A 26,437-nucleotide genomic window follows, 5' to 3' on the forward strand; every position below is an offset into this window, starting at 1 on the left:
CAGAGTGGGAGAGACCGAGAGCTGCCTATGAGCTAGCTGTCTGCGCAGCCACTCACCCTACCAAAGAATCTCCAGGTGTTGCTGGACTGCAGTCGCCATTGGACATGCTGGCTGAGCCCAACAGTATCTAGAGGGCCACAGATTCCTCGTCCCTACTCTAGTGCAAGGAGAGGGTCACCCTTTTCAAAATCCCCAGACTTGATGAACAGTGGGGCTAATATATTTAACACACATGATTCCCCCACCAAAGAACCCCAGGAACTGTTAAGGGTGCTGGGAATTGTAGCTCTGTGGTGGGTAAACTATAGTTCCCAGTGATCTTTTGGGGAAGCCATGTACTTTAAATGCTTGGGGCATATGCAGCCCGTGTGTCTATGATCTCCTCTAGAAAGCAGCTCTGTAGTTAATAGTAAGGGAGCAATGCCTCCTTTTGCGACATAAGTCATTTTGGCTGTGTCCCTTCCCCTCAGTAACAACCTCCCCTGGACATATTTTCATAGGACTTTATTTGAAAGGTAGATTCCAGTAAAAATCCATGCATTTTGTTGTTGTTGTTGTTATGACAGACAGACTGTTGTTTTTATTTGTATTGTTTCCCCCCCTTCCTCTTGCTTTATTCACCAGTAAGTAGCACAATCAAGTGGGTTTTTCCCTTCTGGAAAAAAAAAAATGTTCTTGTATTTTTGTCTCTTTTTTAATATGAAACCCACTTTTATACAGAAAAAACTTAGAACAGGTGAGGCTTTTCCACTGAAAGGTTTTCTTTCTCATTGCACATTTTAAAACGTACACTTTTCCTCTCAAATTTTAAATTGTTCATCCTCTCACATTACCACAAAAAAGGAAAAAAGCCCACCTCCTTACACAATTCTAAGCGGCCCCCCCTCCGAAAAAAACTATACACTTTCATTTAAACAAATGAGGGGGGGGGAATACTACTTCTTAAAAGGCAGGAAGAAACAGTAAAGAGACAATCACAGTTTCTAACTGTTTTTCAGACATGGCTTTCCCATAAGATTAGCTACTGAAAGACGAGAGTGTAGTCTCTGACAAACCTCTTACCAAGCAATATTTCTATTACCCAAGCACTTAATTGTTTTGAAGTTTTAACATATTCTCTTTGACAATAAGGCTAAATCAAACCATGCTGTATTCAGGGATCCTTGAATTCTTCATAGGTTGACCCTTAATTCTTCAGTCGGAGAATTTCAAACCAAAATTCTTCACCTGAATTTTATGTCAGCTGGTTTATCAGCCAGACAGTAAGCATGCTTGATCAGAACGAAGTCCTACTGCTTCTCATTGTGCTTACCTTCCTAGTAAGTGCGTTTAAGGTGGCAATAGTCTGCACCACCCTTTCCAAAGTCATTTTGGTTTGGTTATACAATTTGGTTAGAGTTTTATTTTAACATATATATTTGCCGAATGTGAGACATTCTGTTCCATAGTTTTATTCATGGAGAAAGAGAAGTGGAAATCGGGTGGCCTGTCTTGTCATTTTTTACATTTAGTTTTTCATTTCTGCCTTCTCTTCCCCTTCCCCTCCTCCTTCCCCATTAATGGTGAAATATATCCATTTTGTTAACATCTATTTATTGTAACTCTTCCCTGAGTCCATGTTTTAGGGTCGCTATAAAAATAAATAGTGTGGTTCTGTTCTGAAACCCCTGCTGCCAGAGTAGGCCTTAATTAACCTGGCACTGTAGTTACAGTCTCCCCTTCGGCTCTTGCTGCAGATGCAGGATATGTGAGTCTAACCCCCGAGAAAAGCAGTCGGTAAAACTAGTTTCTGGGAGATTATGTTTCCTAAGGAGATGGAAAGGGGTATACATTATACATTGGGCCACTTGGGATCTTGCGGCACCCGGTCAAAAAGGAAATCCATCCGGATCGGCAGTGAGGATCTGCAGACCCGTTTCTGCATGCAGAAGGGGGGAGCAAAGTCGAGCATGGTTCAGGATCAGGATACCAGGATTGTAAAACCGATTGCTTGCCAGTTGGCACAAGTTCTGCTGGGGAAATAGTAATCCCACTGTTGTTTAAAAAAAACCAAAACAACCAACGTAAATCAACCAAGTCCTAAGAAACTTCACAATCATTTTGTTCATCTTCTCATATATATGTGTGGTTTTGTTGTTGTTGTTTATATCTATCTATCTATCTATATCTATCTATTTATATATTTATAATACATGTAAAAATTCTCCCTAGGATGCTGAATTGGGGGTGGGGGGTAGGTAGGGATGAGCAGAAGTGTAATCCATTTCTATTTTTACTTCTTGTTTCATTTTAAAAGTTCTTCTTCCCAATATCGAAAAGAAGATTAAAAAAGGGGGTCTATCTATCTATCTATTAAATGGACGAGACAAACAAATAAAGTCAATAATGACTGGTTGATTATCATTTCAATGGGCAAGGGGTGCCTGTATAAATAGCAGGGGCCCTCTCCTCCCCAGAGACCTCTTCATCTCAGGAAGAGCTATGGCTCAGTGTTAGAGATGGGCTGGAAACTGAAAAATACTACAGCCATACATGGACTAGAAGGAGATTGAAGCAAAGCCTAGTGGATTAGAAATACTTCTAAAAGCCACCAGGGGGCAGTCGGTCCTTTTGGATTTTAAAACACCTTCCCCGCCCTTAAAAAATAAATAAATTCTGGCACTGTGTTTTGGCACAAACTTTTTTGTCAGCCCTTAATTAAGCTGCAGTGAAGGAGAAGAGAGGGTTCCCTTATACCCGCTGAGGAACAAAACACCCTCTTGATCCACACTGCAGCCCCAAATTTGGCACAGTACGCTGTGGAAGCCATCTTGTAAGAGGCTTACGAGTGGAGGAGCCAGGGTCTTCAAAACATATACACACAAATGCACGTCCCTTTCAGATTCTGAATCTGGCTGCCCATTAGAGATCTTAACCAAGTCGGCAAGGAAAACTATCCTCCTTCCTCAAGCACCTCTAAGACACAACAGCATCCCCTCTTCTCCATCCCAATGTGGGGTGGGGAAAAGTCCATCTAGGTTTTCCTTGAGGTGCCTGTTTTGAAAGGGCAATGATGTTTGGTTTAAGTGTCTCTTAAGCTGTAGGAAAGCCCCCTGGTGAACATACTCCTCCGCTACTTTGCCCTCCCCCAAGGTGTGAGGTGTGAATTTGGGTTCTGTTGGCGGGTTAGAAAAAAGGAAAGCAATGCGAGTTCACGGATGGATGAGGGAAGGGGGGGGGGGGGAGGAAATGCATGGATGGATTGTTTTCTCGCTTTGCAACTTTCTGACTCTCCCAACCTACTCTCTGAGCTGTGTCTTCTCTTCCTCTTTCCTCCTCCCTATGCCCCCTCCTCCCTTAACTCCGTCCCTACACTGGCGTTGTCTTCCTGTTGAGCGTGTTGGTGTTGGAGGAGGTGTCTTTGCCCAGGGTGCCAGTCGCCCCTGCTACACCAGGCCCAGTCACTGTGACGGTGACACCAGGGTCCTTGGGGAAGGTGTTGTGCAGCTGCAAGAACCCACCGCCACTGCCAGTTGCGCCCGACGCAGCCGCGCCCGTCGATGCCGTTTCGCTGGCACCGCCGTAGAGCGAGCTGACGTTGGCTTTGGAGGGGTCCCTCGATAGTGTGTACATGGAGATGTCAGTGGAAGGGAAGCCTTTGAGGCCCACCGGCGAGGTTTCTCGAGACTGCGATGGCTCGGTGGAGCGGGAGCTGGAGCGTGACCGGCGGCGGTATCGGAAACGGTAGCTGGGCAGGCGCAAGATGGCCGACGACGAGGAAGATGGGTTTTTCAGCAGCTCCGTGCGGCTCTTGCAATGGGCTTCCCGGTTCTTCTCAATGTATATGTTGACGGCCAGGACTCCAATCATCTCGGCCAGGATGAAGGAAAGGCCACCAAAATAAAAGGACCAGCCATAGGAGTAGTAGCTCTTCTTCTCGTCATCGCGTTTTGTGCCAGGGTCTCCGGCATTGGCTGAGATGTAGACGATGACACCAATGATGTTACTGAGGCCTGAGGAGTTGTGGAAATAAAGAACAGTGAAATGAGGGAGGCTGTGGGGTGGGCAGGTAGAGAAGGCAGATGACTCACTGCATATGGATATGGGTTAGAGAAAGATGAAAGCAGGAGGGGAAATGGTGGCAGTGAATGGATACGTCAGGAGTTGTCAAGGCTCGAACTGGGAGCTCCTGGCTCCGTACACAGCTGCCCTATATGTTGAGACGCTGAGACACTGTAGCTGCACTGCCCTAAATCCGCCTCTGGTAGGATAAGCAGGAAGAGAAAGGAAAGATGAGGGAATGGGTAAGAAGGTTGAGGTAAATAGTTGTGAAGTTGTAGATGCATGCATGAAGTGATAAAGGAAGGGTGATAGATTGGCAGAGAAATAAGCTGTGTACACATATCCAGCTTAAAACACAGCTAGGTTGTTCTTTTCACCAATTCAAATTGAAACTGGTTTGAGGGGGGGGGGGAATGCACTGAAATGCAGCATTTCATAAGAAATGGAAGAATTGATACAGATTGTGGCTTACATCATGTGCTCTTCCCAAAGCAGTGTTGGGAACACCTGGATGCAAAGCAAATGGGAGAGTATACACAGCTATAGACTGGGGGATAAAGTTTTTGGTGGATCTCTGTCTGTCTGTCTGTTGTCTGTCTGTCTGTCTGTCTGTCTGTCTGTCTCTCTCTCTCTCTCTCTCTCTCTCTCTGTTGTGTGTGTGAACTGACCACTGAATAGACACACACATGGAACTACACTAGAGAACCAGAGAGGGATTGTTTACCCCCACTCACCTGCAGCAACAAATAGAATGCCGGCACCTAGGATGATGTTGCGCTTGGACTTGTAGACACGGCTGGCAGCCACGCAGAACCCTCCCAGCAATAGCAAGATTGCACTTAGAATGGGGAAGATGCTTGAGGCTCGTACCACACCTGTGGGGAGGGGAAGGTAGGTTGGAGGAGATTAGAATGCAGGAAATAATATATTTCTGAGAGCAGAGCTCTCTCCACAGAGAGAACTAATCTCTCAGGGTGTGTTCTGAACCAGCCCTCCTCATCCTGACATGCAAGTTTTCTATGCATACAGGATGTCTTCAGAAAAAATCTAGAGGGAAAGAAGTATTTGATGGTGCAGTCTGTACCTTCACTCTGAAATGGTGGAATCCAGCAAGGTCAACGCTACAAGATTCTGCCGATAGTTTGCTTTACATAAGTAATGCCCAAATCAATCCACAGCCTCTCTAGAGCCAACTTCATTTACCTGCCTGGTTTTATTGGTTGTAACACAGCATTGATGACTTGTGGCTACTGAGCTATGACACACCCTGTGTGCCTGTGTGTGGGCTGGAGAAGCTGTTGGAAACTGATGTGGGAAATGTTTCCTGTCGAAAGGTTAAAGATGCTGTTCATATTAATTATCTCCCCCACAACACTTTGGAAGGAGAGGTTGAAATTTTTGTAATTCACCTTGGACCAGTGCCTTGCCACAGTAATGGACTGGATGAGAGCCAGTAAACTGAAGCTCTATCCGGATAAGACAAAGGCACTGTTAGTGGGTGGTTTCCTAGACTTGATGGATGGGAGACTGCCTGACCTTGAGGGGGTTACATTCCCTTTTAAGGAGCAAGTATGTAGCTTTGGGGTGCTCCTGGATCCATTACCGTCACTGCCATGTAGCCTCGGTGGTGTGGAGTGCCTTCGTCTGGTGGCCCAATTACGCCCCTATCTGGACAGTGGTAGACTAACTTCTGTGGCCTATGCTCCAGTAACCTCTAGGTTGGATTACTGCAGTGTGTTATACATAGGGCTGCCTCTGAAGGTGGTTTGGAAACTTCAGCTAGTGCAAAATTCAACAACCAGGTTGCTCACCAGAACAAGACGATTTGAACATATAACACTGATCTTGGATCGGCTGCACTTGCTGACAGTTTTTGGGCCCATTCTTCAGGACCTCAATACCTGAAGGTACAGGCTGGCCCAGATCCTGCACCTGTCATCCAAGGCCCTCCTCTATGTCCTCCCCCCCCAAAATGTTTGGAGGGTGGCAACATGAGAATGGGCCTTTTCTGTGGTGGCTCTCCATCTGTGGAATGCTCTCCCCAGAGAGGCTCGCCTGGCACCATCATTACATATCTTTAGGCATTCCTTTTTACCCAGGCCTTTGGCCATTAAAAATCTATTGCCTGATTGTTTTATTATTATGCTATGTATTATGTTGTTATTATTCTGCTGCAAAAATTATGTTCTTAACGTTGTACACCGCCCTGGGATCTTTGGATAAAGGGTGGTATATAACTTGAATATAAATAAATAGGCTTGAGCCACCTCTTAGAGTTGCACAGAGAACACTTGACTGTCCAATCACATTCCCTGAATCCATTCCCCACACTCCTTCCCTCCTGGCGTTCCCTTAGCATGTGGCCATTTTTAATAAATCATCCTGTCCCACAAAGAAAAGCAACAATCAAAGCCCACTGGAACCAGACCTTGCATACCTGCCAACATTTCACGAGTGAAAATGTAAAGGGCACGCTTGTAACACTCTGATTCTCATAGAAAGATTTACCGCCTCAGCACTCTGAGCCCCTTTAATATATGTTGATGAAGGCTCTACTCCACCTCCTGTGTTCTGCATTTATTTTAAAGTCAGAGCTCTTAAACTGCAGCATGAGAAGGGGCAGGCTGTGCACTACATGGTGCCTTAGTGGTCATGCACAGACATTTATATATTTCCAGATACTCTAGTTGTTCTTATTTGCCATAGGTCATCCCTGATTTTTTGGTTTTGTTTTGTACTTATCCCTCACAAATCACAATCTTTTCATTCCTTCCATCCTTTTTCTTTATTTTCCTTTTTGGCCTCTTGGGGATGTCTTGTTGGTTTCTGAGAGTGTGAGAACTGTCAGCCTTTGGAATTCTGCTCTCTTCCTGGAATCTCTAGAGGTTTCATGTCAGACTGAACAGTGAACACATCTTGTTGCTTTTCAATGCATGTGCATGCATACAAGGGTACGATGCAGTGTACAGCCAGCTGTTCCACACACTGCAGCTGCTGAGGTATATTTTGAAATGTTGGTAACTTATTGTTATGACAATTATTATTATTATTCATATAGGTTTATTCCGTTTCAATTGTTTGTGCATCACTTAGTTTTTTAAAAATCCCTAGCTTTAACCAAGTGAGCAAGCAGTCTCCCAGCTATTAAATCTGTGTTAAGGGGCAGGCAAGTAAATGATTAAAGTAAGCAAGTCAATGACCAGGGCTTTCAGCAATGTTGTAATGGGAGGGAGGGTGGCTCAGACAGCTATCCTTGGTATGAGAGCTGGGGTGTAATAAGCATGTCCCTATTTTTGTCTGTGAAAATTGTTGGGAGAGTATGTGCTTGCCTGCTAGAGACAAAATGTATCTTACCCCTCACTCAGATATTTAAATGTCATGGGGGCCTCAGGAGGGAGACGAACCTTGATGAACAATATTAGTATATTTCACACATACTTTAGGCATCCTCAAAAGCTAGATCAGTCATTTAGGGCCCCACTCAGCAGAATTAGAGGGAATCCCAAACACAGAAGGGCTGGCATACCACATTGGCCTGGTTCACACATAATGCTAAGCCGCAGTCTATTTAACTATGTTTTGTTAAACCATGGCTTAGCATTATGTTCAAACAGTGTCACAGTGACTGAACAATGTGGGGGGTTTTGGGCCATGGTTTCACTGGTGGAGGAAGGCGGGTGCGGGAGGTGCGGTGCGCACCGGATGTCAGCCGCGAGGGCGGTTGACATCGCCGTGCCAACCCCACCCCACGCTCGCTGCATGGGCAGCGCCCCTGGACGTTCGCTGCGCAGACGGCTAGCAACACCCCTCCCAATGTTTATCGTGCAGGCGGCTAGCGGCACCCCCCCCATGCTCACCAGGCGGACGGCTAGCCCCACCCCCGTGCTGCCCTGGGTTTCGGGGCAGCTAGCTCCGCCCCTGCACGGTTTGTATAGTTTGTGGTTGGTATACAAACCCTGCTTTGTTTTAACTGTGACACTTTTCCATGGTTTGTTTGGCCCCTGCACTCCAGATGCTCACCAAACTACCAAACCAGAGTAATTGGGAAACAAACCAAATTTGGGGGGAACAAGCCATGGTTTGTTTGACCATCTTTGGGACAAATTGTGGATAACTCATGGTTTGTTAAACAAGCCACAGCTTAGTGTTATGTGAACCAGGTCACTGTGAAGTAATACACCTATATAGAGAGGGAAGTCGTAAGTCCAAAGTCTAAAATTACCTAACCGCGCCACTGGAATAGGGGCAGCAGTTTAACAGTGATAAGGTCCAGAAAAAAGAAGGCACTGCCTCTGATTAAGAGAGACAGGGAGCAGCATATGAGAATTTTTTTCAGAGTAGAAGAGTAGATTTACTTATGCGCAAGTGACTCCATCCTAACTCATGTCAAATCAGAATGGACTTTCAGAGGGACAACCAAGAGAACTCTCTTGCCGCCAGGGCTAATGTCAGTTCCAAAATGTGAGCTTCTGTGTCTCAGCTGTTACAGGCATTGGAAAGGAAGAAGGCAAATCTGTCTTGCATTGTTTTTGGTTAAAGGGGAATGTGAAATGGCTGCTCCTCTTTCCCTTTGAAAAATATCAGGATATTATTTTAAAATAAGTATCTATTTATTTATTTATTTTAAATCATCTGTAGGCACAGGCCTGATGGAGCTGTTTAAGGGAAAGGTGAGGACTTCTGAGAAGAAGGAACTGTTAAGAGCACCTGGCAGAAAAGATTGTCATTCATAAATTCTTGGCTAATCTTTAATTGAAACAACGAGAGTAAAAAGTAGTAAAACTATTAAGATGACATTGGCTTGCAGATAGAGAAGCGTCTCCAAAAATGCTTTGGTCATGAAGAATACCCATGTTGGGCAACAAGGCTTTGCCTTTGAGCACCCGGTCCTAGAAATGTACATGGGATATTTGTACCCATCACTGGCCTGAAGGCTCTTTCTCCCCCACCTCCCTCTCACCACGGCAAGAGACTTGCTGTCCAGGTTAGTGTTTAGGGGCGACATTATTCTGGACAAATATCTGCACCAACTTTTGTCATCCCCAAAAGTGTACCATAAGTGTGCTGTTTGAACCAAAGCTTTCATGTACTGAACTAGCCTTGCTAGCTGGCTTTGGGTCAGAGGAGGTGAGATACAGGAGGTCTCTGAATAAGATCTTCCATATGTGTTTTCTTATTGTTGTTGTTGTTGTTGTTGTTGTTGTTGTTGTTGTTGTTATTATTATGGTGGTGGTTATTAAATTTATTACCTGCCCTTCACCAGCAGGTCCCATAGTGGGTTACAACAATTTAGAATTCAGAATTAAAAACAGGTAAAACAGAATACAAGAATAGGATGGGCCTTGAAAACATACACCTCAGGTATCAAAGGCACTCTTTGGTGTCAAAGGTACAATTTGGATTAGGACCTGAGGTCAGTATTGTGTCTCCAGCAGTGGCCAATGAGATGCCCCTGGAAATCTCATCTGGATGGAGGCTGTAGCCTGCTTTGGAATGGGACTATCCCCCGCCCCCTGGCTGCTGCCACTGCCCCTGCCTGAAAAATAAAATCCACAGCCTGAGATTACTCCTAGATCCAATTGGATGTCTGTCACCAGAAACTCTTTTCACCTGTTTGGCTGGTTTGCAAGCTGTGTCCCTACTGAGAGGAGGTGGATCTGGCCTCCGTTTCCCATGCACTAGTTACATACAGACTGGCCTGTTCCATTGTTCTCTACAGGAGAACAGTGCATCTTGGAATTGGTATAAAACCCAGTTGCCAGGATACTTGGTAGGAGCAATGCAGTTGAATCATATGCAACTTATGTGACCTCAAACACAGTGGTTTTCAATCAGTGTTCAAGGATCAGTTTAAAGTGCTGATTAATAGCTTGGTCTCAGAACATTTAGGGCCTTAAAGATTATCTTTATATTTGCCCATATGGACTTGTCTAGGCTTAGATCAGCAAGGGAGACTTTGCTCGCTGGCGCACCATTAGAAATTATTTGATTGGTGGGTGTCACGGACAAAGCCTTCTCAGCCGCAGCACCACTGTTGTGGCATTCTCTCACAGGGAAGGTCTAACAAGCTCCTTCCCTTCCCACTTTTAGACAGTGCTTGAATATGATTGACAGCACTGCGTTTTGCTGGTTTTGAATGCTGCCATGTTTTTCTATTTTTGTGCTCTACTTGATTTCTAATACTGTATGTTATTGTTATAATTATTGTTCTTTGAATATAAGTCACTTTGGAAAGTTGGTTTGGCAAAAGGGGTATAAATTAATTAAATAAAAATAAATACATAAATAAACAGAAACAAGGAGATAACTATCTATGGCCACATGCTCCAAGCGCCTGGTAATCCGAGCTGTATTGCTTCTGAATATGGAGGATGCAGTTAGCTGTCATGGTTAATACCATTCCCCCATGAATGTCTAATCCTTTTACATGAATGACCTCCCGAGGGCTAATGTTACTTATATGCAAGCACACAGGCATTTCTCTCTCTCTCTCTCTCTCTCTCTCTCTCTCTCTCTTTCTCTCTCTCTCTCATCTCCTTCTGACCAGGCAGTTTGCATTTAAATTTACCTACATATGTGAATCCAGGGAGCACCCCGCCCTTTCCTTAAGAAAGTTTCATGAAAAAAATTAAATGATATTCAGGGCAGGGAAGAATACTTTTTTTTTTTTTTGCAGTTGCTTTTGCAAATTCAAGGCAATTAAATCACTGCAGAGCCCTAATTTGGCTGGAACCTCTACCCCAGAGAGTAGTCAGTGTAATGATGATTCCAGCCCTGCATTTGGTATTTACCTGGCAGGGGTGGGGTGGGGTGCAAGAAGCCACTCAGCAGAACTGATGGGGAATCCTTGGCATTTCTGACACAGCTGCATCTACCCTGCCGCTGCCTCTTTATAACTTGTCAGTAATCCCCAGCATGAAGAAACGATGAGTGAACTCCTTCTCTGCAACATGGCAGACTCAAAGGAATCCATGGCACTGAGGAGCAACTCCATCCCTTTTGCAGTGCAGTAACTCCCCCCCTCCCGGAAACCACAATATTTGATGCACTCCCCCCCCCTTTGATACGTAGGAGTTGCTGTCCATCTCCAGCTAAATCTTGAGGGCGGCTTCTGTATCTCAGCCCCAGCAACCTCTGACACTGAGATTCAGTGGTATTCAAACTCTGTTTCCCCTGGTAACGGAGAACAGTAGAGACACATTACTGCCGAGGCCAAGGCAGGGGAATGAATAAGCCCCCTATTTATACGTACGTAGGAGGTATTCCGCGCTGTCGTGATCGTAGTCTGTGTCCTCTGGAAAATGGTTGATTTTCACGCACACCCCTCGCTTTAGCCCTAGAGCAGAGGGAGACAGAGATGACCAGCATTCAAAGCAGTTCTGTGAATGCGGCTTGAGCTCAGAGCAGCGTTTTTTGATGCATCTCCTGGTAATTGGCTCCAACTTCGTTGGATTTTCCGTGACACACAATGTTCCCTACCAAATCCCAAGCTCTTACAAAATCTCAGCGCAGTCTGCCAAGCCCCATTTCTCAAGGCAGGCCCAACCACTATTAAGCGCTACCTCATAGGAACAGAAGAAACTGCCTTCTACTGAGTCAGACAACAAATCCATCTAGCTCGGTATTGTATATGCTGGTCAGGGTTTCAGACCAGTTTTTCTTAGTCCTATTTGGAGATGCCAGGAATTGAACCTAGGACTTTCTGAGCGTAAGGCCGATGCACCACTGAGCTATTGCCCTTCCCAAGAAGCCACCTAGAGCACCTAGGGGCACTGGGGACCTTCTTCTGGCCTAGAGTGGTAGGTTACCATAGTCACCAACATTGCTCTGGTAGTCCCCCAGTAAGCTGAGTTATGACTGGCTAGTTGTAAGACCTATACCAGGCTTCCTCAACCTTGGCCGTCCAGATGTTTTTGGCCTACAACTCCCATGATCCCTAGCTAGCAGGACCAGTGGTCAGGGATGATGGGAATCGTGGTCTCAAAACATCTGGAGGGCCGAGGTTGAGGAAGCCTGACCTATATGGTGGTTGCCAGTTCATTCGGGAACGGTGTCTAAGGCACAGGGCGAGTCTCCATTTCATTCTCAAGATGTGGTGATGGTCAGTGTCTTGGGTGGATTTAAGAAGGGATGCATACTTTCACAGGTGACAGAGCCAGTGTGGTGTAGTGGTTAAGAGCGGTAGACTCGTAATCTGGTGAACCGGGTTCACTTCCCTGCTCCTCCACGTGCAGCTGCTGGGTGACCTTGGGCTAGTCACACTTCTCTGAAGTCTCTCAGCCCCACTCACCTCACAGAAAGTTTGTTGTGGGGGAGGAAGGGAAAGGAGATTGTGAGCCGCTTTGAGACTCCTTCGGGTAGTAATAAAGTGGGATATCAAATCCAAACTCTTCTTTTCTTTTTCTATCAATGGCTATCCAGCCACAATGACTAAATAAAATAGTCATATTTACGTGTGCCATTCACTAGGGTAAAGGTAGGGAGGGCTATTATCTTTGTGTTCTGCTTTTGGGCTTTTCTGAGCTGTCTGCTTGGTTGCTATGGGAAGCAGGATGCTGTGTTAAATGGTTCTGTGGTCCATCAGGACCCTTCTGATGTCAGCCTTCACCAGACCTGGTGGTCTCCATATGTTTTGGGCCACAACACCCATCGCTCCTCCACTGACCCTGCCTGTTCTCCTTTCTACACCAGGCCTTGTTGTCCTGTGCTGCAGAGGCATTCAGTCAGATAGAAGCAGGCCTATCACTATGATGTCACATTTAAATGGCACTGAATTTAGTGCTATGTTTCTCTTAACAATCTCACAGTGCCCATTCCCCATGGAAAAGGCAAAAGCCTGGTGCAGCATGGTTGCATCAGCAGGAGTTTGGGTGTTTGTCTCTTTTTAATTTTATTTTTAAAATTCTTGTGCTTTAGTGCAAAAAAAGAAAAGCAAAAAAGGAATGAACATTAAAAAAACAGCCCAGGAAAAGGTGAATGACAGCCTGTTTAAAAAGTAACGAGGGAAGGAAGGGACTGCGTTGCAAGTAGGGGTAAAAGAAAAAAATCAATTTTGTTTCTGTTTTGCCGAGAAACTACCCAGTGAACCAAAAGGCAATTACTCTTTGAAATGTACATTTCTCTGAATTTTGCAATGCTGTTCCACACAACATGCACAAAAAGCATATATGGCAAACAAAAAATGCATTATATTAGGGGGAAATAGCTTGTACAAATATGTGTATTAGACAAAAATGCATCCAAAAATAACTATTTTAGGAGAAATGTGCAAATTGAAGCTGACAATTCCCCCCCCCCCCATGAGGACTAAAAAATATATTCAGGTTGATGCAGAAACTGAATTTAAGACTGTAGAAATGAGAAACAGAGAGAGCCCAAATTGGACAGTTTCATCCATCCTTAGCTGCTGGCCATGTAATGATGGAAGCGTAGGAAGCCAATGCAGGCAAAAATCTTGCTAATGAGCAGCTTGATGAGGAAAAGGACGGGGGCTGAAATTAGTCTCCGTCTCTGGAGCTGATAATCTGCATCATTCCAACCTTTCTGAAAGGTCTCTGGAATTCAGGTACGAGTGGTAGGTAGTGACAGTGTAATGAAGGAATGCAGGGGCAAGTCATGCAGAGCTGAGGGGCTTCACCAACTCTGTCACCATGTGCATCACAGATTGTAGGCCATGCCAGGTGGGTCCCAAGTGGATCTGGTGAGCTGGAAGGGACCCTGAGGATAATCTAGTCCAGGCATAGGCAAACTCGGCCCTCCAGATGTTTTTAGGACTACAACTCCCATCATCCTTGACCACTGGTCCTGTTAGGTAGGGATGATGGGAGTTGTAGTCCCAAAACATCTAGAGGGCCAAGTTTGCCTATGCCTGATCTATGCCTGCATATTCAATGCAGGAATATGCAGTTATCCCATATGGGGATTGAACCTGCAACCTCGGTATATCAACACCATGCTCTAATCCACTGAGCTATCAATGATTCTGTTTAGGGTCAGAGCTATCACCACAAGCCGTGACTCTATAAAACCAGAGCACCAACAAGGGATTTCCTCTCAGTACGAACAGGGCTTCAGAGGCTTATTTAGGGCCACAGCAGGTGAGGGAAGCAGCTAGTGTGGAAGGACCCTAATTTTGCTCTGTGGGGTGTGGCAGCATGAGCAGGAGGAAGAGGGCAGGGGGCGCAAGCACCTGCAGACCTCTGAGCGTTTAAAGGCTTCCTTTTTTTTGGTGAGAACCTGGGATCTTTGACTGAGCCTTGTGTGGGCAACATGGCAGCCTGTTTACTGTTATGTGGGTAGAGTGAGGAATTCTAGAGCAAGGAGAGAGCTTCATAACAGCAACAATATGTACTTGATTGCTGTTGGTGGCCTGCCCAGGCAGGATTGTGGTGGGTTTATAGACTGCAAGGGCCACATGGGGGAGGAGAGATAGGGCAGGTTTTCCCCCTCACTGCAGCTGTATCTCCAAGGACAGTGCTTAGGTTTTCTTTTGTAAGATGGCATGCTTTCCCAGTTACATAGGAGAAAGCAAAGGGGCACACTCCAGATTAGGGACTAACCCTGTTCCCTGCCTCTGGTGACCCCACCCATTAAGAATCAAGCCTACTCCTTGCTCCATTGTGTATTCTGTTTCTTGGGCACAAGTGTGGCTGAATGGTGGGGCGGTGGGGTGGAATGTTGGTGGCTGGCTTTTAGAATATATCTATATAGACAGATTCTTTCATTGCTGCTCCAGCTGCCTTCCTCTCATCCTGTCTCATCAACTGAATCTCTCAGTCAACAGCTGCTAGGCCATACTATTGGATATTGGGTTGCTGCCAAGCTTGCAGCTTAAGTTTGGAATTGTCATCCTTTGTCTCCATTGTGTTTTACAGAGAATCCAGATATTATTGCCAGCTTGTTGCATTCCAGTGTTTTCTTCAGAACCGATTTGTATTATTTCTATTCATTTATGCAATAAAACTGCTGCGTCAGCCTGTCTGGTGTGGAGCAGGAAACCATTAAACTTTTCTGAGCTACTGTGCCTTTAGTTAGAAGCGTCTGTCTTGTGGCTTCTGCCTCTTAATTGCTTCCCATTCAGCATGGCTGGTGAATTGCCCTGTAATTAGCCAGCTTCTATTCCCCGTAAATGCCGGGGGAGGGGGGGTGTTGATGACTGGTATCCTCTCATATTTTCTTCCTCTTTTCTTATTGTGAAATAACTTTATTTTACAATACGGAAGACAAAATAATGAGGGAAATCAGTAATCAAACCCTCCCACCCCACAGGGTAGGAACTCACTAATTAAGAGCAATTAAGAGGATTCATAGCTAATACTGCTGACACATTACATAGGAAGCAATTAGAGGTAGAAGCTGCAAGGAGAATCATAGAAGAGTTGGAAGGTACCCTTAGGGTCATCTAGTCCAACCCCCTGCGATGCAGGAAGCTTCCAAGTAAAGTTGCAGGGGGTGTCTGCTGAATCAAGCTTACATAACATTTTGCAACAATCTTAGCCATGAGCAGAACCACCACCTGAATTTTCTTTCATGCTAAGTGGGGGAAAGCAGTGCCTCAGCAGTACTAAACCGCCCTTGTGTGTAGATGCCCTTCATTTTTAATCAGCACTGAACTACAAAGATTTATGCCTTAGGACCTAGGCCCAATACAGTGGTGCCTCGCAAGACGAAAATAATCCGTTCCGCGAGTCTCTTCGTCTAGCGGTTTTTTCGTCTTGCGAAGCAACCCTATTAGCGGCTTAGCGGATTAGCGCTATTAGCGGTTTAGCGGCTATTAAAGGCTTAGCGGCTTAGCGGCTAAAAGGCTATTAGCAGCTTAGTGGCTTAGAAAAAGGGGGGGGGAGCGAAAAAAATCGCAAGACTCGCAAGACGTTTTCGTCTTGCGAAGCAAGCCCATAGGGAAAATCGTCTTGCGAAGCAACACAAAAACGGAAAACCCTTTCGTCTAGCGGGTTTTTCGTCTTGCGAGGCATTCGTCTTGCGGGGCACCACTGTACTTTTCTCTGGAGTTCTTTCCACTAGTTTCATTTCCTCTTCTTCCAGCCTTTTCTCATGCTAGATGAATCGTACACTAATGGCTTCTTCCTTGTCGCTTCTTTGTTATTATTTGCTCCAGCTTGGTGTACTGTCCTACAATTCTCCTGTCTCCCTCTCCTTATTTTCCAGTGTCCCCCCCCCCCTAAACTTGCTTTTCCAGAGAGGGTGTTCAGATTCCTGGCCAGTGGCCGCCCCTGAATCCTATCCCAGAACTTTATTGAATGGATTAACAACGTTTGGACTGCGCCCCTCACCTTCTAAGCAGCATATCCTCCAGAGGCCTGAATGGGTGAGCCCTCCAGGATCTTTCTTGTCTTTCTGTGGGGTTTCCTCAGTAGATATGTTGGTGGTATTGCAGATGAAGGCACGGGCATACAGCCAGTAATCTGTGCCAATGGCGATGATCATGAGGCCAAAGGCTGCAAAGGCCCCCACAGTGGTGAGCAGAATCTGGACACCTTTCTCACACCAGACCATCCTCTCCTCATTCCAGCGTTTAAGTGACTCCAGCTTGGCGGCAAGAAAGAAAACGGGGAGTGGTGAAGGAAAATAGCGGTGGTGATGCTTTCAAGGAAGCAGGTGATGAGTGCCTTGTCTGTTGTGGTCGGCTTCCTCTTCCAGTGGGCAGAATCTAAAAGCACAAGAGCTTTTGGAAAATGGCACCAGGGGACTATTGTCTTTCACCAAGTTCACTGTGTAGAAGAAATTGGGATATAAGATGGGCTGGGAAGGTTGTCCTACAACTGTTGCAAAACCCTAGGGAATCCTGTGAAGAACACAAGCAGAGCTCCTTCTGAATTGCTTTTGACTATTAGATTCTCTTGAAAGTGCTCTCTTCAGATATTCTGTAGATTATCTAGTTGGACTTCAAGATAAGTTTCCAGAGAAGGTGCGATAATTTTTGGAGAATAGCTGGGAATTTTATGGATGGTTTCTGAGGAAATTCTGGAGATCTGTCAGACAAGTTCTCTGGAGGCCACAGTCAGAAGATGAAGGCTTGGGTAGCAGTTGGAAATAGCCAGGGGAGGATAACTGAAGAGTTTCTGGATCACTGTTGTGCAAATCCTGAAGAGCAGGTAGAAAAACCTCTGGGAGGCTTCATCTGGATTGCATCTAGATGCCTATTGGTGGAGTACTGGAAGGCTACTATGGAATATCTAGGTACCTACTGGAGATTTTCTGGGAGCTTGCAAGAGCCTTTCTGGAGGTGTACTAAATTACAACTGGAGAGCTACTAGAGATTTCTGGGGGAAATCTGGATCGCCTCTAGGTTCTTCTTCTTCTTCTTCTTCTTCTTGGACTTTCAAATATATATTGTTGTAAAATTCTGTTTCTTCTTAATATGCAGCTTCAGCAAGTTTCAGGGAAGCCTAGAAATGTTTCCCGTTTCTTTATGCCAAGTTTACTTGACTTCCTTTTTTTAAATGTGCTTGTCCTCTGTTTCTTCCTTTTGGGTTTCTCTGAGTTTGGGAGACTTTGAGTTTCAGCTTCTGCTCTTCAGTTTGAGGCACACGTCGGTTTATGTGGATCGCTTGATCTCTCTGACTCAGCTTGACATGGAGCCAACTAGCTGTGTGACTTAATGATTTCTGGGCAAAGGGGAGGAAATGAAGAGAGACAGAAAAAGAAGAAGGAATTGAGTAAAGACATGCAGAGGGGGGAAGTTTTTAGCCCAATCCCTGATACCTTGATGTTCATTGCAGGTATTCTGGTCCTCAGATAAACTATTTATTTATTTATTTTATAAATTATTATTCATTAAATAAATCAATAGTTCATCTAGTGATTTGCACTCCTATCCTTATTGCTAGTGGACTTGGTGGTTTACAATATCAAAACCAGCAACAACTGCAGAAGCAGGAGAAATTGAGTGTAAAAATAATGTAGGCACCTGTAAACAGCAAAAGGCAATGAAAAGGGCCTCAGCCATTAGTCAAAGCTATTAAAGGCATTTGATAACAAGACATTATTAATTTAAACAACAGTATATAGTTTGATGAGGTGGTGCTTAAAATAATTCAAGACCGAATTTCCCAGCTCTGTGTCCTTCCTTCACAAACATGTACTTTCCCTCAGCACCATAGGCTAGTTGCCCTCTGATGGGTTCTTCTCAGACTTGTATTTTACTTTCTTTCAAGAATAAAATAGCTTTGCAGTCATCCGGGGTGGAGGAAAGAGGGTGCGGTGGGGGTGGCCGCCCCGGGTGTCACTACTGAGGGGGGTGACAAAATGCTGGGCAGCACTCACCACGGGGCCTGCAGCGTGCCCGAGCCAAGCGTCTCTCCTGGGAGTGATGCGGTGGCTTGGGCGCCCGCAGGCTCCACGCTGCCCCAAACGGTCCACCCGCTGTCTCCCCCTCAGCTGTAGGGCGGCTGAGTGGGAGGAGGCAGACAGACTCCTCGGAGGCCCCGTGGAGCGTCCTGCCCCGGCTCACCCTGCCCCACACGTGGCTGGCCCCACCCCTGGGCGCAGGGCACGCACACTGCCTGAGATGCCCAATTGACTTGCTCCGCCGCTGCAGTCATCCCCATAATCAGGATTTTTCTGTGCTTCGTATAGAATCTGCTGTGAAAGGAAGATGCACTTACAGTCCCTATCACCATGGCTGCGTAGACACATGCATTTAAAGCACACACATGCCAAGAATAGTGTGAACTGCAAGTTCCCCCTCACAGAGCTATAATTCCCAGCACCCTCAAGAAAGTACAGTTCCCAGGATTATATGCAGGTGGGGGCATGTGCTTTAACTGTGTGGTATATTCGCAGCCCATGTCTAATTTGGCCCACAGAGAGCAGGTGAAGAGGCAAACTTCCTTCTGGGTGGTTCCATATCTCAGAGGTGGATTTAGGGGAGCGTGATCAGTTCGCCTGCGCTGGGTGCCAGGCCGAGAGGGGGCCGCAGGGTCCCCTGCGACAGTGACTTACAACAGAAGGCAAGAGGCCGGGGAGGCACTGAATTTTGGCGTTGCACAAGACGTTGCTGAAATTTGAAAGCCCAAACTCCGCCACAGGATTTCTAATTGCAAATTGGCGTGTGTGTGTGTGTGTCACATGAATAACTGCTTCCCTCATACTGCATATACATCTGTTTGTGGGAAATATGCCCACAGCCACACTGATTTTTATGGGGAAATATGCAGATTAGTTTGAGAGATGGCTTAAACATGCAAACTCCTTTTCAGGCGTTAAGCCAAGAAACATAAAGCAACACTAAAAGGGTGCTTCTCTGTCTAGCATGTGCATAATGAAGATCCTTCACCACCGAATACGCAGGACTACCAATTAGAGTCCTTTCTATCAATTGCAGGTTGGCCAATTGCAAGGGAACATAATTATATTTTTCCAGCTACGTTTATGCAGTGCATACCCAAGCCACCATTTGTCAATGGAATAAAACAAAAAAATATATAACACACCAGGTGGGACCATTTATTTCTTCACTTGCTGGGTGACCAGGCACAAGAGACTGCCTCTGATCATGTGCCGAATTCGCAACCATTGAATTGTCATAGCAAGCCCCTATGAATCAGAAGGGGCAGGGATTGGATTTCAGAGAAGAGGTCTGTGGCTTCTGCAGAAATTTAAGCTTATTTCAACTTTAAGTACTTAGTACATAATCTACACCACAGGTGTGAACTGGTTTCACAGTCATTCCCTTTCTGCAAGCCTGGACCTTAGGAGTCTGTGAGATCTCAAACAGAATACTCTGCCCCTGTCGCCAAACTAAAATTCCCAGGATCCTTTGGGGGAAGCCATGAATGTTAAGCAGGTATAGAATTGATACAAATTTGAAGCGGACCCGTATCCTTGTTAGTTTTGTATGAAGATTGCTGTTCCACTGTGCCTCATCAACACATTGCACCCTTCGAGACTATTGCTGATTTCAAGAGGGGTTCAGTCAACATACTGACCAATTCAGGTTGCAGCATGAAAGATGACTTGGTGCTCCTGTGAAACAAACCTGCTTCCCCCCAAACCACATTTTATTGCAATAAAGAAAATGTCTGCACCGGAAAGTGTGGGATAACATTTGCTTGATGCAACGACATCTAACCTCTATGCAGACAAACTGAATGAATGCTCAATAAATAGCAAATGTCATCTGACGTCCCCATCAACTTTGTGCAAATAGATCAAGGTGCGTGCTCAATAAACAGATTGTCTGGAAGCGACTACTGTGTGAGGATACACCATGCAGGTTTTAAACAAAACTTGGCTTATTTTCTTAATTCCTTTACAGCATAGCACCCAGCCTTTCTCTTTCATCTTTCCTTCTTTCTTCGGTTTATTCCCACACCCGCCTCCACACCCTCAGTATCCTGGAAGGCCCAGTTAACAAAGTTTAAGGGGATGACTAAAAAGCAGTTATTGGCAAGAACTTGGGCCCTGGGTGGTAAGTGATCATCTGGCTCCACCTGTAATTATACAGAAGGTATCAGCAAATTTGCAAATAGGCCACACATTTATGAAGCTGAAGTACTAAACAGATGAGATCTAAGGTCTTGCAAGCCAACTGTACAGAAGTAGCCTAAGGCTACACACCATATATGTAAAGCATATTCTTCTCCTACAAAGAATCCTGGCAACTATAATTTGCTAAGGGTGCTGGGGATTGTAGCTCTGTGAGGTTCCCAGGATTATTTCGGGGAAAGCGTGTGCTTTAACTGTATGGAATTCAGAATTTACCAAAAGAGAAGAGTGATCCCAAACATAGAATATGAGGCATCTTGTTTTAGCTTTTGCGCAGATTTAGTAACGTTGCCAACCAAACAGAAAAGGGGAAAGCAATATATTCCACCCTTGTATACCTTGCAGTTCTTACTTTGGGTTCTTCCTCGGACAAGCCCAAATCTCCAGCCCTGCCAACCACTGTGGAGTTTTGCCCAGACCCGTCAAAATTTCACAAGTAGCAATGGGAACACATTTAAATCTGAAATGCCTAGAGTAGTGCTATTTTTTTCTGGGGGGGACGCATACCCCTAAACATTTTGTGAATCTAAGTTTGGCCTCATTGAGGGGCAGTATTTCAATATGAGTAGGAAAATGAGAATACGCCTAAACATTTTTTTAAGAAAAAAAGCACTTGCCTTGCGTATATTTTAATGGCAGACAGAAAAGTGGAGAGCCACCCCCAGGATGCATACACATAATACCTTATCAGTATTGTTATATATTTATTTATATCCCAACTTTCCCCCTCAAGGTGGTTTACAGATAAAATAAGAGCAGATAATTTAATTTTAAAAACCAATTATGTTTCTAGGGGTTCCAAGTGCTTACCCAGGGTTCGAACTTCTCGGAATGAGGGACAGCATAGACTGCAGTGTCTTTAGGATGTGTTATTTATTTATCCTACTACAGAACTGCTATTCCCAGCACCCACTACAAACTACAGTTCCCAAGGTTCTTTTGTGAGGGTGGGAATGAGTTTTGTATATGATTTCAAGGCATGCTGTGTACACAGTGCCAGACAAATGCTGAGTTTAGCCAACCTAGTTTTTCATTTGAATTACACATTTGCAAGATTCGAGCACCAATATACAGTACGTGTCACTTATGAAATCAGCGCCCAGGTGTGTTTTTCTTTGCTGTTTTTGGCCTCCTATAAATACTAATTTTGGCTGACAGAGACTTAACTTAATATTGGGGTCATCTTGTACCTGGTTTGACAGCCTTATTGATTGGCTGGGTGCTCCTTTCCATTGCAGAGAATCCGGGATTCTTATTCTCCAGATTTCCCACATCTACATCTCTTTATCACACCCTGTCTCTCACCCAGTCCCAAAATATTCCGCCCCCATCCCAGACATTCAGAAGACTGCAAGATACAGTTCCCAAGTGAAGATGGATGATAATAAGAGCACCAGAGAAACAGACTGATTGGGAATGTGAGCTTCAGTGTTCTCTGCCCCAGTAGCAGTCGGGTGTACATGGTTAGAAATTAACTACTATACAGGAGAATAAGAATAATAAAAGAGAATAATAAGCAGACAAGCAAGCAAGCAAGCAAGCAAGCAAGCAAGCAAGCAAGCAAGCAATAATAATAAACTGGTTACACAATCCTATTCATGTCTGCTTAGAAGTAAGCCCCATTGAATTCACTGGGACATGGTGCTTCCAGATAACCTGTTTATTGAGCATTCATCCTGATTTCTCTGCAGGGAGACAGAAGATGTTGGCTACTTAATGAGCATTCATTCAGATATTTTTTTTGGGGGGGGGGTGGAGTTGGATGACGAGTCAAAGCAAAGGTTATCTCACCTTTTCCACTGTATTTCCTGATCACCTTCCTTACTGCAAAAAGCCCGATCTTTGGGGAAGGGGGTTTGTTGCACAAGATCTTGCAATCAGCAATAATTGTGCTACCTGGATTTGCCGGTACATGGCTGAATCCCACCTGGAAATAGGGATAAGTCTGGAAGCGCCTCAAGTAAGTGAAATTGGATCCTGGTCTTATATAAGATAAGATGGGCCTGCTGAATCAGCCAGTGGCTCATCTTGTCCAGCATCCTGTTCTCACAGCGGCTGACCAGATGGGAAACCTGCAAGCTGGACTCAAGCGCAACCGCAACTCTGCCTACCTGTGATTCCTAGCAACTGGTATTCAGAGGCAGCAGGCCTCTGGCAGAGGTGGTGGGACATGGCTGTCGGAGCTTGAAAGCCTCTTTTGCTCTCTGTGCCTCATTCCTTTTCTAAAAATTCTGGAAGCCTTGACGGCCTCCACTAGCCAATATTTTCTGAAAACTACACCAAGCTCGCTGCAGCCCTGACGGAGAGAACCCAGGCGTCCTCCTGTCTCGAAGGACCTCTCCTGCTGTTTGAGTCTATGGTTCTCTGCTGCACAACTACTGAATCCAAAGAGTGGTAGCTTATAGCCCCCAAGCCAGCAGTGCCTATTCTCTTGCTAGAGTGCCCTTGATGGGTGGGAAGCAATCTATCCTAACAGTATCCATGGATACCATTTATAAAATATTGGTGAGAGCTTTAACTCCACCCCCCACCCCCCGCCACTAGCTGCCTTGAGGCCTAGAGAATAGTGGAGATGCAGATAGATAGGCAATGCCATCTTCAGTGACCTTGGAGCCAAATTTGTAAAATAAGGAGTGTGCTTTACCATGGTAGATAACTGAAACATGGAAAGGCTTCAGGAATGGTCTGGTTAATTTTTCACAGCTATGATAGCTAGCTGGGTAAATAGATCTTTTCTTTTTTCTTTCCTTTTCCAGATTGTGCTGAATATTGATACCTGCACTGTTTCTGGTGAGTTTTTACTTTCTGACTAGTGTGTTCAAGATGTTTTTTTCTTTGCCATCTTTTGTCTCACTTGCCTGATAGCATCTGCTTGACACTATATGACCTGACCGATATGGTCAAACCCATCTGAATTTCCTTTTTTTGGGGGGGGGGGGGGAGTTTGCTTTTGTTCAGTTCTTTCAGCTGTCTCATCATGCGACTCATTCAGCCATTTTGTTTGCTAGGTAAGAACTTTGCTTGAGATAGCTAAAGAAAAATAAAGAAAGGAAAATTTACATCTGGTTTAGAGAGCCTTGGACGCAGGAGGAATTTGATGGGCAGATGGCTCATTTGGGGATGAATGAATGAATGAATGAATGAGTATATGTCTGGGTGTAGGTAGTTAGGTGAATGAATAGATGGAGGAGGGAAAGTGAGGTAGGTCGACTGGCTGGTGAGGGTTTATGAATGGATGGAGTGTAGGTTTTGGAATGGCTGGATAGACACAGGGAGATGAATGGATACTTCTAGGACAGACACTAGGGGTGCTAATGGAAAGAGGGGTAGAATGTTTTAATTCATAGGATGTTATGTTTAAAGATCAACTGGTTAACTAGTAGATGGGTTGGTAGAATAAGTTTATGGTGAAAGATGGTTGAGTTAAGAGTTGAACAAGATACAGAAAGACTTGACCTTATTATCCTAATAGGAGCCTAAGTAACATCCATCAGTTTTCTGTATCCTTTTCATTGATGGAGGTTTCTCTTGTACCATGTGCCCAGCCATCATTAATGATAATAATAATAATAATAATAATAATAATAATAATAATAATAATAGCAGTAGTATGGTAATATATAATCTGCTTTACTTGGGCTGCTTACAGTGACCCCATAGCCCCATATAATACAGCGGAATCATAGTAAAGCACACTATCAGAGTAAAACAAATACTGTAACTACAACGGGAATTGAGAAACTGAACTAGGGTTTCAAAACAACCACCCCCAAGACCTCTGATAAGCAAATGCAACGCAGTTCTCCTTATTCAAGGTGATGCTCTAAACGCCTTTCTCAGTCAAAAGGTCTTGCACATGACCCCCGCCCCCCCGCCCCAGCTCTTCTCTGTTTCTTCCTGCCCAGAGTCAACTGTATCAGCAGGTTCAAAATCTCTAGTCAAAAGCCACTTCCAACTGCCACTTTGAAGACTATGCAAGCTCAGAAATGCTGAGGACTGAGACCCATATTATACAGCTGGTTCTGAATCCAAGGCCCTCTAGACTGGACAATCAAGCACCCAGATAGACTCTAGAAGTACTGGTAGGTAGGTTTCTTTACCTGCTAGTTACAGCTCCCCTCTCACATAGGACCCTGGAGACTCCCCACCCCCCCACCCCCGCCATCTTAACCTAATGTAAATCTGTATAACCCTTTCTTTCCAAGGAGTTCTGCCTTTCAGCATGGCAACACTCCCTGTTGTAAGCCACAGGACTTGACTTCCTTTATGCAGAACCCAGGAGTCCCAGGAATAAAAGCCAGGAAGGGCTCCCCACGTCCCACCATCAAAACCCCTCTCCTTATTTTACAGGGACTTTGATGCTTTGCATTTTCAGAGGTTGTGCCCCCCGCGCCCAATATTCTGGTGATTCTTCTAACAAGAAAATCTCTCTTGTCAGTGGCAAATGGCCAGATGGGAGATGGATCTGAACCCTGGAAAGCCAGACAAACATTGGCATTTTGTTGGGGTGTGCGTAGCCCCCCTTTTGCAGAATAAGGCCTTAACCTTTGCAGCCAAACTCTTGGAAAGGTGGTCTGCGGTGATGGTACCTTCCCCCCCCATCTTCTTATTAAAGGCATGGCTGGTTCGAAGCCTCAATGCAAAATGCCGGGAAGAGCTGGCACCTGAGTGGCAGCGCCGTGCACAGTTCAACCTAACACTGACATGGGCATCTCTTCCTTTGCTTGATTTCCTCCAAGCCCTCCCTGCTGAATTTCCCATTCATTCAACAGCTGCTCCCAATCGGCAGTTCTTTTCAGTAAGGCCAAAAAACCCCAGCATCGCTGGAAATTTCAACCAGCCTCCCCTCGTCCGCCCCCCCCTCCCCGGTATTCTCAAGCCATGCTGCCATTCCCAACATGTGTATGTTTTTTTCCTTGTCTCCCAAAACAGGGGGAAGGGGGGAAGTGTAAGAAAATAAAAGAGGGGGGAAATGCAATGCAAAAAACCTGGCTGGTATACAATTCAAACCCACCTTCAGTGTCTTATTTCCCCCTCTTCCACATGCAAGCCTGTGTGTGCAAGCAGTAAACGTGGAGGGAAATTCACCAAAAGAAAGAAATCCACAGGAGAGGGACACAAAAGTATGGTGCCAAGGGAAATTTATTCCAGTAGATCTGTTGCATATATGCTTTAGCAAAGGCAGTCCGGAGGTGGACATCACCTGAAGCGAAGAGGGAAAAGGCAGTGCCTGGGAGGACCAGAAATTCATTCTAGCAACTGGGGAGTTGTGGATTTATTCCTTGGTGCATGAGAGAGAATCATGACACAGTTGTAAAATCCTTCTCTTGTAAATCACAGGCATATTCCACCACCACCACCCCCAGCTCCTGAATGTCTTGCACATATATCTTTTGCAGAACAAGGGGGGAATATTGAGAGAGACAGACAGACAGACAGACAAGAGAGAGAGAGAGAGAGAGAGAGAGAGAGAGAGAGAGAGAGAGAGAGAAAGAAAGAGAGAGAGTGCTAGCAGGCTTACCTTGCAAAAAAAAGGGGGGTCTGTTTTCCAAAGGTGTCACACGCTGGGGGTGGTGAGAGACGGCTTCTCTTTTTGTCCCCCCACCTAGCAGTGGGTTGTTGGTGGCACCAGCCAGAGAAGATTCTGCGAAATGGCGTTTTATATCGAGGGGTATTTTGCTGTATAGGAGAGAGATGCTAGCATGCTGTTATTATGTCATTGGGAGAAACCATTGGACGAAGGAAAAAAAGAAGCAGCAAGCGAAAGAGGCTGGTTAAAGGAACGGAGAGGCATATGGGGTTGGGATGTGTGTATGTAGGGGAGGGGAGGATGGGGGGGCTGTGTGATGCCAGAGCGTTGTTAGGCATTGTGTGTGTGTGTGTGTGTGTG

At 45.3% G+C, this 26,437-nt stretch overlaps 1 protein-coding gene and 1 long non-coding RNA gene across 2 annotated transcripts in view; one reads left to right on the plus strand and one right to left on the minus strand.

Moving 5' to 3' along the window:
• The window catches only part of LOC114581932 (uncharacterized), a 44,498-nt gene that overhangs the window by 6,131 nt on the left and 11,930 nt on the right, over nucleotides 1-26,437 (plus strand). Inside the window, exon 2 of the long non-coding RNA XR_003703416.2 lies at nucleotides 23,304-23,337. This is a non-coding gene — a long non-coding RNA (uncharacterized LOC114581932). The remainder of the gene's footprint in view (nucleotides 1-23,303; nucleotides 23,338-26,437) is intronic.
• Nucleotides 1,412-26,437, minus strand: CACNG8 (calcium voltage-gated channel auxiliary subunit gamma 8). Its single transcript, XM_028702656.2, has 5 exons — nucleotides 26,069-26,437; nucleotides 16,332-17,666; nucleotides 11,294-11,377; nucleotides 4,776-4,916; nucleotides 1,412-3,992 (listed from the first exon to the last, which is right to left on the minus strand). The coding sequence occupies exons 2-5, from the start codon at nucleotides 16,552-16,554 to the stop codon at nucleotides 3,349-3,351; spliced, it is 1,092 nt and encodes a 363-aa protein (XP_028558489.1). The 5' UTR covers nucleotides 16,555-17,666; nucleotides 26,069-26,437; the 3' UTR covers nucleotides 1,412-3,348.

This window comes from Podarcis muralis, chromosome 13 (genome assembly GCF_964188315.1).
Source record: "Podarcis muralis chromosome 13, rPodMur119.hap1.1, whole genome shotgun sequence".
NCBI classification, from domain to species: domain Eukaryota; kingdom Metazoa; phylum Chordata; class Lepidosauria; order Squamata; family Lacertidae; genus Podarcis; species Podarcis muralis.

Coding starts and splice junctions, on each gene's coding strand:
- CACNG8 (XM_028702656.2), bottom strand. CDS start 16,554: ATGGTCTGGTGTGAGAAAGGTGTCCAGATTCTGCTCACCACTGTGGGG. Junction 11,378..16,331: donor GAGGATATGCTGCTTAGAAG/GTGAGGGGCGCA, acceptor CCTCTGCTCTAG/GGCTAAAGCGAGGGGTGTGC. Junction 3,993..4,775: donor CATTCTATTTGTTGCTGCAG/GTGAGTGGGGGT, acceptor ACAACTCCTCAG/GCCTCAGTAACATCATTGGT.